Here is an 18,325-nt window from a genome sequence, read left to right as displayed (position 1 = left end):
AGAGAGACTATATTCAGTCACATGGTGTTTTTAACCTGACAGTTATATTTCTTACATTTTCTATCATTTCCAAGGTAACCTGGATCAGGCCAATGAGGAGCTTCGAGCTGTGATCAAGAAGATCTGGAAGAGGACAAGCATGAAGCTGCTGGACCAAGTGGTGCCCCCTGCAGGCGGTTAGTGGTCATTACATCCTCATCCTCAACAGTGACAACACAATGCCCCTCTCTCACTCAGTTTGATTATATGCTGCTTTCATATTAGCATTTTCAGAAGAATCTGAAGACTCCTAGCTCACATCTTTTCATTCTTATCATCCACTGAGACCGAGCTGACTACAGTTGCACACTGTGAGGGAGCCGATCGCAACTGTTTAACAAAACCAAAACAGAGTGGAAATAATTCAAGATTTTTAATAATTTTCAACATCCTGTTTTTGCATTTCTCAAGTCAGCAACAGGTTTGAAAGAGTCTGACCACAACCAACAGAAGGAGATAGACTGGGGAACAAACTCGACTGCCTCCATTTCAGTTTCACGGAAACTCTCCTTATCGCCATCAGTCAGTTTGTTCTGTCATAATACCACAGCTTAGTTTATCATTAGTCTCTCTGCCTGTGGTTCTTCAGTGTATCTTCCTCACACTGTTGAACATAACACACTCAGAAAAAAATCTATTTTCCAAACCAAAAATATTTGAAATGAAGCGCTGATGTTTATATGCCTAAACACATAATAAGTTTTCTTTCTGTGCAGAGGCCTCAGAACTTTAGTTATAATTACTTTGATAGATGTTAAACTAGGTGTAAGTGAAATTTGTCACATTATATATGCCTTATATGCCTACACAAAACAATCTTGCATAACATTTTTTCTTAAATTCAGTTTTGGGAATGTCCTAGGTTAGTGTTCTTGACATTATGATTCATGTGCCTGTGTGGTCATTATCAGATGTCAACTTCCACGCCCTCTTTTCTACGCCCACATGCTGTTGTGTCATCTGGTGTAGATGCTTTGGATTATGATTTCTCTTCTCCTCAAACACGTTTCGTACTGATAGCAGTTCGAGGAAAGTCAGGTTTGAGCCCTTGAGTGACACTGATCCCAAACAGATGTGAAGGAGAAAAGAAAGAAAGAGCTTCCTCCAGTTGTGTCCATGTAGTTTTCCCATCGACAATGCTTCATGCTTATTGTTTTAGAACTTTTAGAATTGAATTCAACTGCATGTCTTTTGTGTGCATTAGTTTGCTAACCCCTCTCTCTCTCTCTCTCTCTCTCTCTCTCTCTCTTTCTTTTCCGCCGAGCCTCTCTCTTCCACAGCTTCCTCTGCTTTCTGTGCTTAGTCAGTTGCTGGCCTTCGTCTTTTCTCTTTCTGCCGTCCTGAGCTCTATGGAGCAGTTCTGTTTTAGTCTGGTGGCATGAACTACTGATACCTCTCTTAAAAACTTAATCTGCCTCTGTTCAGAAACAGAATCTGCTTTCACTTTGGGTTACAGAAGTTACAGTACATTGATCTGATCACATCAGGTTGATGCATTATTCAAAAATAAGTAAAATCATACCATCTGAACCTTAAATGTTTGAAAAAGTCTCAAAATGAGGCTGATCACATGCCACAAAACATAAATCATCCAAAATCAATAAATATGGGTTATGTGATAAATATTTGGCCCATACATTATTTTTAGAAGAAAAAAAGTCTAAAATCTAATTTTGCAACTTTAAAAATGCATTTATTCCTGGGGTTTCTTTCTGAACAGAGCCTTTCTGTAGTTTCTCTCTGGCGGAGTTGGGTGTTGTAGAGAAACGTGTTCGCATTCCATCCCACTTACATTTGTCACCTTTACTCGATTCCTATGGGTCAATGAAAGGTGGCAATGAAGGAAAGAAACAAAACACATGTCTCACACACCATGATTCAGCCGTTTCTCTTCCAGTCTCTTTCCCCAGTGCTTCAGAGACCACTTAATCTGAGTGAATCAGACCCACGCTCGATTAGCCTCCCTGCATGGCAGATAATACTCACAGCTTGCTCTCTGGCTTAATGTAGTTTCTGTGTTCTTAGCTGTGGGCCAGACCCTCGCTGCTTCTCCAGACTGTTTTAGTTTTGCTGCCTTCTTGCATGTGCTTCTCGCTGCAGATCATGTTGTTTTCCCTGGGATACTGTGTATACACTGCAACTCTCTGCTTGTGTGTCTCTGACATTAAATGTGGCAAATTATGCACTTAATCTTTGTTTTAGGAGCCGGTTAGATTTGTTTGAACTAACAGTAAATCGACGCAACAGTTAATCATGGCCGTTAATCACATAGCGTTACTTCCAGATTTGTCATAGAGACCACAGTTTGTTGATATGTGATCGGGAGAAATCAGCTGATGTTACGAGGCAGTGGTACGTGAACTGGTCCGTTTTGATCTTCTTGAAATAGTGTTTCCTGGACTGGACATTTATGATAATGCTGAAGCAGTGAGGATTCATGACATTATGCTAAATCACTTGTCTTGGTGTGTTTTCGTCGTCTGCAGTACGACTCGATTTTAGCGCCAAGATGTGTTTTTCTTCCGCTGTGTGATAGTCGTTGGATGAGATTCTCCATTGAAAGTTTTGTTGAACCAGAATCTCAGTGTATTGAGGTATTGTGGTGTTCAGGTACTGTGGTGTTGATCTGGGAGCCGTTGGTGTGTCTGGTCTGTTCACTCAGATGACGAGGTAACAGTGGGGAAGTTCTATGCCACCTTCCTGATACAGGACTACTTCAGGAAGTTCAAGAGGCGCAAAGAGCAAGGTCTTGTGGGAAGGCGCTCGTGGGAGAGGCTGAATACCACCATGGCTCTGCAAGTGAGTAATGTGCCGTGTGTCACTCCACCAGTGACTGAAGGTAAAGTTAACTCTCTTCATCGAAATAAGAGCCAATCCTGAGATAATTGTCTGTGTGGCTGAAACCCTTATATCAGCCTTTATGTCATCTATTGGTTGAATCATACCACACCACACAGTCCGACTATTATCATCACATTGCACATATTAAAAGCATTTATCAATGTAAAAGATCTGCAAACAGTTCTAACCAACCCATCCTTCTAACATGGAAACACAATAGTTACTATGGAAACCTTTTGACGAGCACAGTGAATGAGAAAATATTTATGTATTTGTCTTTTGGGTGAAGCGATCCATTGAAAGAAACTCTTCTTGTTTTGTCTGTTACAGTAGCACAGTTCATACGCCCGGAAAACTAATTTGCCAACAGTATCAGTCATCAGTTTTCCCTTCAGGCAAATACAAACTTAGATTCAAAGCCTGTGGTGGGTTGTAGGTTTGTTATCATAGCAGCTCTCTTTGCAGGCCGGTCTGCGCACGCTACATGACATTGGACCAGAGATCCGTCGAGCCATATCATGTGACCTGCAGGAGGAGGGGCTAGTAGATGCTAATGGAGACGAAGCGGAGGAAATCTACAGGGTAAACGTCCATAAAGATCCTCTTCAGACATGTTTTCTTTTCAGAAAAAAAGGTGTGGAATATGTGTCGACATGTTTTTTTTCCAAAGTTGACCCAATTGATAACCAACGGACCAGTTTCTGTAACCCAAAAGAGTGAAACTCCTTATCAGGTTTCATGTAGGACTGTAAACATTCTGTATCAGTAATGAAATAATTTTGTGGAGAATTATTTAATACAGAGTGTATTAGTTGTTCTGGTCCAAGCATCTTTTGAATCTGTTACATCCTACTGTGTTTGATACGCTCCTCACTGTTACTGGTGTCACTCTGCAGCGTAATGGCGGTTTGTTTGGGAACCATGTAAACCATGTCTGTGGCGATCAGGGAGGCTCCTCCCACCCGACCACCACCACCCAACGCCCGCTGCAGATCCTCACCCTCTCCTGCAGCTCCTCCACGGAACCCGCCCAGACTGGCAGCAGAGCCAGCGGCAATGACAGGGAGGCAGAGACAGAGATGAACTCCTCACCCATCCAGTATAATCATCATTATCACCCCCCTCATGCGAATAAGTCCCCTCATTGTAATTCCCCTGGCAATCAATCGCCAATACCCTCCAATGCCAACCTCAACAATGCCAACGTGCCCTCGCTTCTCTCCATGACCAGTGGGAGGCAGCAGAAGTGTTTGTTAAGGCGAGACCGCCCGTCCTCCGCCAAAAACGGATCATCAGCGTGCACCTACGGCAAAGGAGCGCATGCTGGTCAAGCAAAGGCGCACAAGCTGGTCAAGTCCCACTCCACCAGGTCAGTGGTCTGAAACTGTTGTATTCAATTTACTCTCAGAGGAGACAGGAAAACAGCAAATAGTCAAACTTGAGGAGCTGAGAGGTTTTGGCATATTTGCTTGAAAAATGAGCTAGAAACCATGAAAAAGAAAAGCCATACTAGACAGAGACCCACCCTGGAACTACTTCAACATGACTAGATTTGTTTGCTCCATGTCAATTTCTTGTTCCTCTTTCCACAGATGTTCACTGTCTTTCCTCCAATGAATTAGTCACACTGCTTTAAAAAAGCTTCCTGGTCGATTTTTTTTCCTTTTCCAATGAGCATTTTCATTGGTCAGATAGACTTTCCCCAGTAATGATGATGTTTCCCATTTACCCTCCCTGTTAAGGAATAAACAAAACTCTACAAACTTGAACTTGCCTCTTCATAGGTCTTTGGCATGTTCTTACATATATGATCTATATCAATAAACCCTAACACAAGCTTGATGTAAAAACAGTAGATAAATTACTTTGGGATATCACATGCTGTTTTCTGTAATTTTCTGCAGAATATAGTATAATACCAGGTGCAACATATAGAATATAAACCCAGTAATGCTGCCTGTCCCATCTGTACAGAATTCTTTTTAGCGTTTTAATTTATGTACTCTTGCCTTTTGTCATTGCATGCAACCTCTTATCCCCGTCCTTTCTTGCTCTCTTGTTCCAAATAATCCTGTCTTTGTGACTGACCACGCACACTCCCTCTCCTCGGAGCAGGACACGCTACTATGAGGCCTACATTAGGTATGTGCGTGTTTCCCTGGGTTCATTTCACAATCTGCTGTTTTTGGTGGAGGGATTGTTGCAAAACAAACAAAAAATGATATCCATTCCAGTAAATGTCATGGCAGAGAGAAAAAAGACAGTGGGAAAATACAACTCTGTGGCATCATGATGTTACACTGAAACCAGTGTTTCAGAGTATTGTCGTTTATACGGAGATGTTAAAAGAGACTTTGGTTCAAACAGTACGGCCCTGAAAACGGCATAAAAATCTTCCAACAAACAGCATCAGCAAATAACATCTAATTCTTACATATGTATAACTCAAATTCTCTTTGAATCTTTGACGCCAGGTCAGAGAGCGGTGGTGGACTTTACCCCACTATTCGCCGAGAGGTGCCGGGGGGCGGGGACAGCGACGAGGAGCGGGGCTCAGGAGAGTACTACAGTGGAGAGGAGTTCCGCGAGGACGACATCATGATCACAAGGGACAGGTACAGCAACAGCAGCTCAGTCTGACGTGATCTGAGGACAGACTGAAAACAAAAGAAAACTCGTTGGTATACAGATCTGGGCTCTGGCCCAGCAGCTGGACTGTTGCCGTGTTTTTTTTTTTATCTATTTCCTTCTCGCCATCATCTACATAGGAGTTACATTGTTACTTCTTTTATTTCTAGTAAAACTCCAATAGATTCATTTGTTTATTTTCATAAAAAAAGAATAGTAAAGTTTTTGACTTTCCGTTTTCACAGGCTGTCCAACAAGGAACTAGATGCAGAGGGAGACTTCGACCTCGAGGTTTCTACGGGCAACCACCTGCCTGATGACGATGATCAACAGCTGATCTACCAAGAGAGCAGGCGGTCACCTCTGAGATGGTTCTTACCCTCACCTCAAGGTGAGAGGCCACAGTACAACAACTGTATACATATATATTTCATTTATTTTTATAGATTTGCTGACACAGTCAGGTTTGACAGCTTAATTTGTTATTCAGAAGAAATTACGTTCTTTAAGTTGGATTTTCGGTGGAGCTGCTTTGTGATTATTTTCTTTCTCACAAAGATTTGTTGTTCATTTTGTTTGCGTGTTCAGAGGTGGAAATTGAAAGTTTGAACGTTTTTGGTTCTTGTATTTTCTCTCAGCCTCCAACAGACCAACATTTAGTTTTGAGTGTCTCCGCAGAAGAAGTAGTCAGGACGAAGCTCCTCCCTCTCCGTCCTGCACGGCTCTTCCACTACACCTGGTGCAGCAGCAGGTACCTTTTTCTGTTTATGTCAAAACTACAACTGTTAAAATGGCAGGCAGCGATCCGTCCTACTTCCCTGATTCTTCATCTTCATCATCATCATCATCATCATCATCATCACCGTCATGATTTCTGTAACTCCACCCCCAGGTAATGGCGGTGGCCGGTCTTGATGCCAGCAGAATTCACCGTCTGTCTCCGACGAGGTCGCTGCGCTCCTGGGCCACGCCTCCTGCTTCACCCATCAGCCTCGACCGCTCGCCCGGCTACACGCCGCTCATACAGGTCTGGTCGCTGTCACTGTGACATATAAGCACATTTTGAGTGGATCTCCCTTTTCTTTTTAATGAATGAATTATCAAACTGGAACAAACTGGTGTGCAAAAGTTTGCTAGTATTTTTTTTCATGACAAAGACAAGATGAAATAAAAACGGTGGAAAGACAGAGGAAAGGACAGAAACAAACTGGCCTTCTGTCAACTATTTGTCATTGTTTTGTGCGTGCGTGTGTGTACTCAGGTGGACTGGCGCAGTCCCGGCAGCGTCTGCAGCATCCCCGGTGCAGTGAAGAGGAGCTCATGGTACACAGACGGCCAGGACGGCCCTCCCAGCCGCAGCCACTCTCCGTCACGTCTGCACCTGCCCGCAGAGTGCTGCTCACACTTCCTGCAGAAGAGAGGCAGTGCCACCAGTCTGGTGGAGGCTGTGAGTAGAAAGTATTCAGAACTGTTTTGATTGATTGTTCAATTGATGAAATGTCAAATAACTTAGCTGGCCACTCCACCTCCACCTCTCTTCCAACAGAGCAGCACAGCTCCCACAGTCTCTAGTTCACTACGATCTCCAATGACGACTTGCAGTGCTGTGACTGGCAATTCATACTATTCACCGTTAATGGTTTGGTCAGCGGAATTCAAAATTCAAGACCTTTCCTCATTTTCTAGGCACTTGTGTCAAGTGGAAAGGACATTTTGAGGCATTTCTTTTTCTGAAGACTTCTCCGTGACCTCCTGTGGCTTGGTTTGCTCCTGGTTTGTGTCACCATGGACAAGTGTCTACCACATTAATAAATGTGATGTTTGTCCTCAGAGTCAGAGTGAGAAGCACCTGTGAGCTCAAAGAAACGCAAAGTTTAGAAAGTCATCCATGTTCCCAATGTGGGGGAATCCTTTACTGATGAAATAATTCTTGATCAGTTTTCAGCTGGGGTTTTATTTTTCTCTTGTCGTTCTCAGGTGTTGATCTCTGAGGGTCTGGGCAAATACGCCAAAGACCCCAAGTTTGTCTCCGCGACCAAACACGAGATTGCAGACGCCTGCGAGATGACAATCGACGAGATGGAGAGCGCCGCCAGTAATCTCCTGAACGGGAGTAAGGGCAGTGACACCAATGGGGGAACGGAGAACGTCAGCCCGGACACACAAGCCACCGCGCATCTTAGAGACCGCAGCATACGTGACTACAGCGACGAGGAGCCGTATGTGGCTGGGAAATGCGACGAGGACTTGACAGATGAGATGATATGCATCACGTCGCTATAGCAGCGGCAGACACGGGATAATTTAGGATTTTTTAATTGAATTTCCGCAGCTGTTTTACTCTGAGGGGACGTCTGTGGTCAAGTGTGTCCCGGAACAGATCAGAACATGTAAAACCTGGATGGATAAGAGAGCAAAGTGCCTTGTTTTCTCTTTCTGAGGAGTGGAAAATGGAAATGCCAGAGAGATGAGACAAAGGGGTAAAGCTGAGATGAACTCAGCTAATATTCAAACCAGAGGGGATCAAACTACCTGCCTGTCAGCAGGAATTCATGACACTCCATTGAAGTTGTTTTCTATTTATTTCCTTTTTCAATTATTAATGGGGATTTGATACAGCAGAGTAACCTATCAGCCTTGCAAAGCCAGCCCGAGGCTCATGAAGCTAGTTTTCCCAACAACATTCACTGAGAAGGACCACAGAGTCCAGCAGTTTAAAGCCAGACAGTGTGGCAAATAAATTAGGGTGTGCAGTCTGCGCTATACACTGATGTTAAATCTCTTACTTTCAGTTCCAGTTTGAGGGCGTTTGCATCCACACAGTGTTGAGTGAACAATGTTGGGATTGTGGGCCTGTTGTTGTTCTGCTGCTCTGTCCTAAAATGACTTTGCGTAAACAAGGCCATGAGCCCAAACACTGTTTACTCCATATGAAAAGGCAATAAAACACTCGCAGACTACACTGTTTGATTTAAATCGGAAACAGATTTTACTGAGAAAAAGAAACATTTTCCAGAACATTCCCCCTCCAGTTAAAATGTCAGAAACAAACACCAGCGACAGGCCAATGAGCGGAGCGATCCTTCTGTCTCTTAAAGTGAAGGGGAATGCATGAGGGGGCTTTGCAAAGCTGCAACTGGCCTGCTCCAAAAATATATTTGGCAGTTCATTGATTCCAAGATTCCTCTTCTCATGTATATATATTGTGTGATTCTAACCTGTCATTTGCCATAAGAGCAGACACACCTTTGATCTGCTGCTCGCTCTTCACGTTGCCGTGTGGCCTCCCTGACTCAGACACACAAAGTGAGAACACCATGAAAACATCTTTTCATCAGTTTATTTCAACTCATCTTAGTGCAGAGTGCAGAGTGAATCTGGCTGCTGCTCTGGGTTCAGTTTTCAGGGCTTCAGGGTTCAGCGTTGCTCGTCTCCGGTTTTTTGACTTGAACAGGAAATCACATATCAATGAAAAAAAGACTGTCCTCAGGCATATCTTTCTGTTTCATGTGCACGCTGATATGACACAGAGAAACCTACTGCAGGTCCCTCCTGCCTTCACACCAACAAAACAGATACCAAATCAGCTACTTACACACTTTTTAAGTGTGTACTGCTTTGACCACCATGAAAACAAAGAAAAATGTCATAAACTTAAATCCATTAACTTTTTTTGATGCCCTTTGGATGCTGTGAGGAGGAGGCTTTTACAAACGCAACACTCAGAATATACAGTAATTTACTGTAGAGGACATTTGAAAAGCTGCCAGCCCTATGACACATACAGTATGACGCTGTGCTCCTAAGAAAGTGTTTGTGGAAGAGGAACCAGCAGGTTTTAGTCATAATTTTTGCTGCTGGAGAGCTTTTTTCTCCCATGACTCTGGGATCAGATGTCAGATGAAGAAACGTGATCCCAACACAACAAGGTCCGACACATGAAACTCCCCCCTGATTTTATTATGATTATTATTTTGCTGACAATTGATAAATTCAGGTAATTGTTGGTTGTATATAGTGTGTTCTTGGCGTGGAGTGGATGATGGTCAGCGGTCTCTTTTTGTTCCAACACCAGTTTGAGTGAACAAGATGTCCAAAACAAAAACTAAATTAATTAAGAACATAACAATGAAGAGAAGCAACATTTTACACCTGCTGCTCTGCACATTTGCTCCACCACAAGCCAGTGTGCACCGCTGCCAACTATAACAGTGTCTTCAGGTCGCGGCAGGACAGTCCCCTCAATCAACACACTGTTGTCAGGGCAACACGTTCAATCTGTGCAATCAAAGGGCTCCTTCAAATATAAAACCAAACCAGGGGAATATTGAGAGCATTTAGACGCACACCAATATTCAAATGTCATTCCAGACACTTGTACAGTTACGTTGGTGTCAAAAGGTTTGAACATGATTGAAGCAGATACTGAAAAGAAGGTTTATTGTTGGATGTTGTGATGATACACTGGGAAACTCATTGATCTAACCTGAAACCGGATGTGAGCAGGTATCTCTTTAACATGAATGCATTCCTTTCTTCTTCTCGACAGAAGATTCATATATTCACAGGTTTTAGTGGCAAATACAGCTCGTGAATAGGACTTGTGCATTTACCAATTTTTATTTAAATTGTGTTTAAGACTTTTGACAAATATTGTTGTTATTACCTCAGTACCTTTCCAGGTGTGTTGTCAGGGAAACTGTGCGACAATCACTGCATTTGCGCAAAAATGAAAGAAGCAGTCCTTCTATAGTGTAGTGATATTGTGATACAGTTCATCTTCGTACTTCTCTGTCGTGATTGATCGGTTTGGCCTCCTGGGGTTAGTTTATGGTCGGTTAATGATCTTCTTGAGAGGCAGTCAGAAAACTCTGAAGACAGGAAAGTCACCTCGGTGTTGGATTGACCAGCGACGGAAACGAAGTCACACAATTTGCACACAGAATCACATTTTCCGATTTAAAATCACCTAATTTTGCGTAAATACAGCCTAGGGATCTAGAGATATTTTAAAGAATATTATACAGTAATTAAGATCACTTGAAAAGCCATATTACACACGTGCTGTGAGCAGACGTGTATTTTTGCTGCATATCCCACAGCAGGCGAGCAGCAGATAAAGCGCCCTGAAGAACACAGTAGCATCTTGGGACAGTCGAGTTAGATTTACTCACTGAGTCAATATAAACACACTTCACGGTCACCACCACATGTAAGGAAGTTAGGAGACACCAGAAAAGAATTCACAGTACAACTATACAAATATGTCAGATTTCATGATTTTTATCAAAAGGAGCTAAGTGACAAAAAAACAACACAAAACTTAGTAGTGTAACTGAGCTTTATTTTTTTTGTACTGTTCCGCTGTTTTGCAGATTAATATGAAATGATGACATGTATAAACAATGTATAAAATCTGTACAAAGTTTGTAAAAAGTAAGTGATGAACTGGAGGATTTCTGCTTTTTACCTATTTGTTGTATGAAAATAAAAACAAAACATAGTTCTGTCTACTTTGTAGCACAAGTACTAGTATCTTAGAGATTTTTTACCATTGAAAACAAAAAAATAGTTTTGTACGTTTGAATTCTCGGCCTGAAATGACAATGAACCTGTAGAGGATTTTTGAGAGGACGACATTAAGTAATGAGGACAAGGTCAGGACGGTTTCTAGCGTTTGCTTACAAACAATACAAAAACATGTAAAGATAAAAGCTACATGAATTTCACATTTTCCCTTTGCAATCATTCATTAAGACACTAATGATTTAAACATTAAAGTTATATTGTACAACACTGCAAAATGTAAACAATAATTGTCAGTGATGAAGCTGCGCTAAGATTCTCTTCATAACATAGTGCAAAGCTTAATAATAAGACTATTAGAATTCATTTTAGCACCATTTCCATTAGAGCTGACAACAAACAAATATTAATTTATTTAAAACAATACTTAATACATGATGAATTTATGAATCAGTAAAGTTGATTCTAAAAATCTGCGTAAAACTGTACCTGCTGGGCAAATGAAATCAGTCACATAATGTATATATCATAATTCAGCATAAAATTATCTTAATAACTGTGGAATTATACATAATTTGCTCTGATCAGTTTTACACAATCCTCTTCACAACATAAGAGGAGGAAAAACGTGCACAATAGTATTTTGTTCTAGTTTTGAGAGTAGTTAAGTTTTAGTGTGTATTTAACGTAACATCTAGATTGATATTCTGAGATATAATTTGCATTTATTTGCGACTGAGATTGAACATTAAGCAACCGGACTGGTCTGAAACGAAAGGCAACTAAAAGCGGTGAGCTGTAAAACTCTGGCACAACAAGTAATGGCACAACAGATCTCACACAGAGGAGGAGTTTAAATCCTCCACACGAGCAACGAAGCAGAGCATTTAAAAAGATTGTTCATTGACATGCTTGAGGAAGTTTCACTGTTGAAATCTAGCGCAAAACACATGTAAAGCAGTGTCTTAGGAAACAAGCCCACTTTCCTGAGAAGAACGGCTTTGAGGTTGTTCTCCACTCATGCTGCACATGGGCGTGTCATTTCATCTCTGCTGCTGTCTGGTCCAGGTCAGAAACAAGAGCAGGACCAGTTGAGTTTGAGTACTGATCAGAGCAAATCTAATCTATTTCTGAGCCCTAAACAGAAAATGAGCTGTGGGCATTTACAAGCATGAAATACACAACTGGTAGTAAAATGCACGTGATAAAGTTGATCCTCGAGTCACAACACCTGCTGGGGGCAGCGTGCAAACCGTGGAATTTATAAGTCAGAGTACTGATGAAATGTATTGTTGACCTGGAGATAAGGCTCCTAGCCTAACAATACATTTCACTGTGTATTACAGTCAAACAATACAAGATATGAGGCTAATATAACTTTTTTTTTCTATAATTGTAAATACAGAGTTTCTTCTCACCACACTAAAATGTTTTCAACAAACCAATGACAACCGAATTTTGTCAAAATGTTAAATCTGCAAGTTTTCAGGAAGGAAGAGATATGATACTGTGGTGATGACTGATCTGAACAGATAAAAATAAAAACTGCAGCCGGGTTTGTTCAAACAGTCTGCTTGTAACCGAGGTTGCTGATCATCAGGCAGACAGCAAGTTATTGCAATGTAATTATAAAAAATGCCACTAAAACCTGAGACACGTTTAAAACATCTAATTTGTTGTTTGGTTTCACTCTGAACTTGTAGTTGTGAGCAAGTTATACTGTATGAAGCGTTCGCACACAAACACTGATGTCTACTGTAAATGTTAGTATTTATAAAGTTGAGTCCACACTGCAGGAACGTAAACTATACTTATATATTCAGCCACAACATTGAAATTGCTGTGTGGCTGAAAAAACAAGGCCACTGCTACTTCTTCACCAGACTTAAACTGAATTAAAAATGTAAACTGCTAAAATTAACTGTATTCAACAGCATTATGGCTCCGTAAATACGACAAGCTCACATTATTCGTTTTCTAAATGGGATCAAAACGCAAATAAAGCAAAATGAACAGCTTCCAATCAAGCTCACAAACAGCTGTTCACTGTTGTTGTTGTTGTTGTTGCCTAATGACTGATAGCACTTAACCCATCATCATCATCATCACTTTACCCATTCATCTCTGTGCGTTGAGTGTCGTCGGCTGGTACACTGGAGCCCCTGGGTCCACGAGAGCAGGGCGACCTCTAATGATGTCAGCAGCCTTCTCTGCTATCATGATGGTCGGCGCGTTCAGGTTGCCGCTGACAATGCTGGGCATGATGGAGGCGTCGACCACACGCAGCTGCTCCAGACCCAAAACGCGCGTGTCTGAGTTGACGACTGCCGTCGGGTCAGAGGGGGAGCCCATCTTGCAGGTGCAGGACGGGTGGTAGGCGCTGTCGGCCTTTCGGCGGACAAAGGCGTCGATGTCGGCGTCAGATTGGACCTGGGGGCCGGGCTGGACTTCGGGACCACGGAACGGGTCGAAGGCCTTCTGAGCGAAGATCTCTCTGGAGAGTTTCACGCTCTCTCTGAACTCCCACACGTCAATATCTGAGAGGGGAGCAGATCATAGAGAAAATGAAAATAAATCCAAAACTGATATAAGCAGTCAACCCAACTCCACACTCAAACTCAAAATAATTTTCCACATTGCTGAGGTGAACTTATTTATTCAGAGTTACACTAAGGAAGTCAGTATTTGCAAATATTTGACATTACCATCAATGGTAATGAAGGTCCAGTTGTCAGAAAAGAGTCTCATACTGATTGAGAAGACTAATTACGCGCTTTGGGTCCTTGAAGGGCGCTCTATAAATCCAATGTATTATTATTATCATTATTATTATTATTTTTATTAATGAAATTTGGGAGATAGACTGGAGTTTTCAAACCAGTTGATATATTTGGTTGCTGAGAGTTCAAGGACTGAATCTTACCAGTGGAGAGATAGTTTGGCTGGAGATTGGGGTGATCCAGAGGGTTGGTGCTCGTCAGCTTCATCGAGCCGATACTGGTGCTTCTCATTGGGCCAACATGAACCTACAACACAAACAATAAACGCCCAGTGATCTCCAAAAGGCCTAGAAGGTGTTTTAACCACACCACGCTCTAAGACTCTTCCACAACCCAGATGAAAAGCGAGTAACAAATAACCCAATTTCCAGGATGCCACTTTATTTTCTGAATGACTTGCTTGTTTTGTGTGGTAAAAGAAAAAGACATATATGATATTTTAAATAAAATTTAAACACAAACTCATAATGAAATGTTTCATTTTCTTTTTTTCTTCTTTTTGATAGTGCATCCGTAATCATTTTTTCATCCATATGAGTCTTTCAGATTTCTGAAGACAAACACAGAGTAGAGCGCACGTGCCTAAAAACACTTGCTGAAAAAACAACAACAGACAAAAAATCTGCACACAGCACTGAAAAGATGTTGCAAAATAAGTCTAACAGCACAACGCTCGACAGCACGAGCGGGACACACATGGGCTACTGAGTCATCTCAGGTTTGCTTTGAGGTAGACTTGAGAAACCCAGATATATGATTGAAACCAGATTTGTACAATGAGCTGCAGAGTTCCTGGAAATTCGCAGAACTCAGTGGTATCTTTTACTAGATGACAAGTGAGATGTGACTGAGTGTCTATACTTGTACATTCATGCCTAAACCAGTTTATTTGGATGATTTGGACATCATCCAGCCATGTGTTTGACACAAACCCGCCAATTCTTCAGACATTAAAGTGTACACAATGTAGGACTCTATTATCCCCTGTTGTTTAATAAACATTCTGAGGTATCTGGTTTTAAATGGAACTGAAAGAGGGACTTTGTAAACAGTCATGACTAATAGTAGAGTTATTTCCGTGCAGCATACTCCAACATCCTTACAGCTGCCAAACACACAAACACCCATGTAAATATCTTTATTGGTTTATCATTTAGCCGTCACATTTTCCACCTGCAAAAAAAAGAAGAAAGAAAAGCAGTCAGCGTTTCCTTTACCTGATACGCCTCTATCTTGGAGGCAACTCGTCCGTGGTCGATGACCTGCGAGGGCAAGAAGTGAAACTGGATGTCGGGGTGTGTGACGTGCCTCCTACTGCGGATGAATCCTCCACTTTCCAAGTGGGCTGTTGCTCCGTAACCTGGGGGAAGAATTGTCATGGTCCGTGAGTCAATGACTATGCATCTTCAAACAAACCACATCTGTCTGTCTAACATAGGAACAGATGACTCCAGGTGTTAATGGAGGTCCGATTTGGCAGACTTTGATTTTGTGGTATTTTAGTCTCTGTCTTGTCTTCATGGTTGGCGTGTATGACAAGCTGCCAGTGGTGTGATTTACATAGTTTGTGATCATGAATGTGTACTGGGCCTAAGGACAGACTAACTGTATATCGGTACAAGTCACCCACCAACCCAGCCCCTGTATCTGTGACAGTAAACGTCATTACACCAGATGAATTCGGAGTCTTCCTTAGAATGGCTCTTTAATTGAACCCGATTAATGCTGTTGTAAATGAAACACCAGCTGTGAATGACAAACTGTTGCCAAACAGCAATTGGATGCATGTGTGGTGTGCTTGCCTAAACAGCCCACATCAAGACCTTGTATTACAACAGCGGTGGCCTTTGAAAAGAGAACCAATTCTGCAGGCCAGCACATCCTGTGCAGAACTCAGCCCAAAGATTCACAACCACATGTTGCCTCTGTGTACGTTGTAATGTGAGCTGTGACGGTTTGTGCTTAACTATGTGCCTTTTGGTCATGAATCAATTCTTGTAAAACTAAAAAGTTGAATATTGTTAGAGGTTAGCAGACGGGAAGCTACAAGGGTGTGGTGGTTTAAAAAAAACCAAACTTTTATAGAAAAGTCAATTGGTAGATTTAATTATATTGGCAGTGCAAACCCCAAAGAGTAATAATTCCTTGCATCAGGCTGGTCATCATTTAGAGGAGGAAATTAACTGGTTTACATGTACAATTCAGAACATCTACAGAATGAATGATGTGGTTAGACTGTAGAAAAACATCTGAATGTTAATTATGTAAGCAGTTTTATTAAAACTCCATGAGTGCTTTATTTTAGGACAAAGACATGTCCATAACTGACACTTCCTGTCAGTCAATCAATGTCTAGAAATGCATTATTTTCATAGAGCTTTCTAGGAGAATGTGGGTGCCATTTGTTACCAGTGAACATGGTGAGCCACTCAAGGCCTATCTTGACCATGTGGAAAGGTTTCTGGGCCTTGTACAAGGTGATAGGCTGAGTGCACTGCTGCTGGACATACAGCTCTAAATGATCCTGCAGGTTACTGCCAACACCTGAGAGACGACAGACAGGAGAGCACGGGTCAAAGAAAATAAACAAAGAGACAATAAAACCAGTCATTCCAATTCTGGTTAGTTTGTAAGCACTAATGTGGTGTTTATTAAGGGCCTTAGTCCCATTTTAGGTGTTCAAAAGTATCACATGAATAGAACGTACCTGGTAAGTGCTGAACCACAGGGATGCCGAGTTGTTTCAGGTCGTCAGCGTTTCCCACCCCAGACAGCATGAGAAGCTGAGGGGAGTTGATCGCTCCTCCGCTCAATATCACCTCCTTATCTGCAAACACCTGAGGAGAGTAGAGAACAGCTGATGAGTTTTGTTTTTTTTCACCTTTCACAACATAATCTTTTTCCACCCTATCTTTAAAAATGATGGTAATGCTATTCATCTCACCCTTTTCTTCTGTCCCTTCTGTATGTATTCCACTCCCACAGCATGGTTTCCATCAAAGAGGATCTTGGTGGTCAGGCAGCGCACTTCTGTCTTCAGGTTGGCTCGACCCAGGACCGGTCTCAGGTAGGCACTGGCTGTGCTCCACCTCTTCCCTGGACAGATTTGGGCAGTGGGATGCAGAAAATATTCAGGGGTTTGGCTCATAAAAGACATACTGTATGAATGGTGCATAGTTGTTAATCATTTAAAGATCTTAGAATTATAGTTATAGGTCTGCTTTCCTCAACCTTTATAAATGGTCATATCCATCCAGCCCAATCCTTCCTGTTGGTAGCCATTCATGTCATCAGTGAAGGGGTATCCTGCCTGCTGCCCCGCCTCAATAAAAGCCTTGTGAAGGGGATGGCTGGTCTTCCCTCTGGACACATGAAGAGGTCCACTGCCACCACGATACCTTCAGTACACACAAGAAACCCAAAGTTAACATTTCACCGAGATGAGAGCAGTTCCAATTCCACCAAGATAATAATCATTTATATCTCCAACAGTGACGCCTTTCTTTCGACAGCTGTGTACATTTGGTTACCAAATAACTCATTTTATTTTCATTCTGTTTACTTTCATGCAAATCATCCAGTCAGACCTTATGTAGTGGAGAGATGGAGGTTCGAACAACAGTTGAAAAACAAAAAATACATCACTCATTAAGGGAAAAAATCTATCTGATCAAAACCATCTATGAAGTTGTTTGTAATGAACATTTGACCCAAAAATACAAGCATTTGAAAATATGCTCACTGAGTCTTTCTAACAAAAGAAGCCTTTAAATGGACTTCACAGACACTCAAACCCTGACCTCATGATGAAGGGTAATTGAATGTAGCCTTCACATTTTATGCTTCCGAACAAAACTGTGAAGCTGTTTGCATCTCAACAATTCCCAAACACCAGCAACAGTTTGAATTTGTATTTGTTGTGCTGCTAAATTATATATATATATATATATATATATATATATATTTAATTTAGCAGCCCAATGTAACATGTAACAAGCATAATGTAGGAGCATTACATTAACCTAATACTAAGTATTATCTTCCCATGGAGGTATGACATGAGTTCTATTCCAGTCTCTGATAAATTACACATTTGCACCCGCTGTGTAATGTACATTATATCGTAGTTTTCTGTCTTCCACTACAACACAAACCACAAAAGTCTTTATGATATTATTTTAACTAGTATATTGATATTGGAGCTGCTATCTACGACTTTCATTTGCATGTGTGTGCCGTTTTCCCCAGTATCTTGTGCTGAATTTAGGTGACCAACTGCAGTTAACGTATAATGATTGTGTTCAGGTTCCGCCTGAAAAGCTCGTCCCTGTGTCACAGGAACTTTGAAGCCTGTGAAGTAAATTGGACACAAGCACTAGCCATGCCAGAGTTAGGATTCCAGTTCAAACTTGGAAAAAAATTATAGAAAAAAATACCCTCTTGTCTAGATATCGAACAGAAAGCTAGGTACCTATTTTCTCCCAGCTCATGACACTGGGCTTTCCTGAAGT

The 18,325-nt window shown here is 41.7% G+C and overlaps 2 protein-coding genes across 3 annotated transcripts in view; one reads left to right on the top strand and one right to left on the bottom strand.

The window, feature by feature from the left end:
- The window catches only part of cacna1db (calcium channel, voltage-dependent, L type, alpha 1D subunit, b), a 64,715-nt gene extending 53,694 nt beyond the window's left edge, over positions 1 to 11,021 (top strand). The window contains exons 41-51 of the mRNA XM_047331088.1: positions 75 to 176; positions 2,702 to 2,838; positions 3,346 to 3,462; positions 3,777 to 4,249; positions 4,996 to 5,022; positions 5,355 to 5,495; positions 5,754 to 5,899; positions 6,147 to 6,259; positions 6,401 to 6,535; positions 6,770 to 6,955; positions 7,486 to 11,021. Of these exons, the coding sequence (XP_047187044.1) occupies positions 75 to 176; positions 2,702 to 2,838; positions 3,346 to 3,462; positions 3,777 to 4,249; positions 4,996 to 5,022; positions 5,355 to 5,495; positions 5,754 to 5,899; positions 6,147 to 6,259; positions 6,401 to 6,535; positions 6,770 to 6,955; positions 7,486 to 7,791 (1,883 nt within the window). The 3' untranslated portion in view covers positions 7,792 to 11,021. The remainder of the gene's footprint in view (positions 1 to 74; positions 177 to 2,701; positions 2,839 to 3,345; positions 3,463 to 3,776; positions 4,250 to 4,995; positions 5,023 to 5,354; positions 5,496 to 5,753; positions 5,900 to 6,146; positions 6,260 to 6,400; positions 6,536 to 6,769; positions 6,956 to 7,485) is intronic.
- Positions 10,832 to 18,325, bottom strand: part of chdh (choline dehydrogenase) — a 10,419-nt gene continuing 2,925 nt past the window's right edge. For both annotated transcript variants that reach the window (XM_035644000.2, XM_035643999.2), the window contains exons 3-10: positions 18,286 to 18,325; positions 17,046 to 17,212; positions 16,759 to 16,910; positions 16,522 to 16,651; positions 16,224 to 16,358; positions 15,032 to 15,174; positions 13,958 to 14,060; positions 10,832 to 13,571 (exon numbers count right to left, since the gene is read on the bottom strand). The exon at positions 18,286 to 18,325 is cut by the window's right edge and continues 191 nt beyond it. In XM_035644000.2, the coding sequence (XP_035499893.1) occupies positions 13,153 to 13,571; positions 13,958 to 14,060; positions 15,032 to 15,174; positions 16,224 to 16,358; positions 16,522 to 16,651; positions 16,759 to 16,910; positions 17,046 to 17,212; positions 18,286 to 18,325 (1,289 nt within the window). In that variant the 3' untranslated portion in view covers positions 10,832 to 13,152. The remainder of the gene's footprint in view (positions 13,572 to 13,957; positions 14,061 to 15,031; positions 15,175 to 16,223; positions 16,359 to 16,521; positions 16,652 to 16,758; positions 16,911 to 17,045; positions 17,213 to 18,285) is intronic.

This window comes from Scophthalmus maximus, chromosome 3 (assembly GCF_022379125.1).
Source record: "Scophthalmus maximus strain ysfricsl-2021 chromosome 3, ASM2237912v1, whole genome shotgun sequence".
NCBI lineage: Eukaryota > Metazoa > Chordata > Actinopteri > Pleuronectiformes > Scophthalmidae > Scophthalmus > Scophthalmus maximus.
Note: the sequence above shows the minus strand (reverse complement) of the source record. Positions and strands in the feature narration are given on the sequence as shown.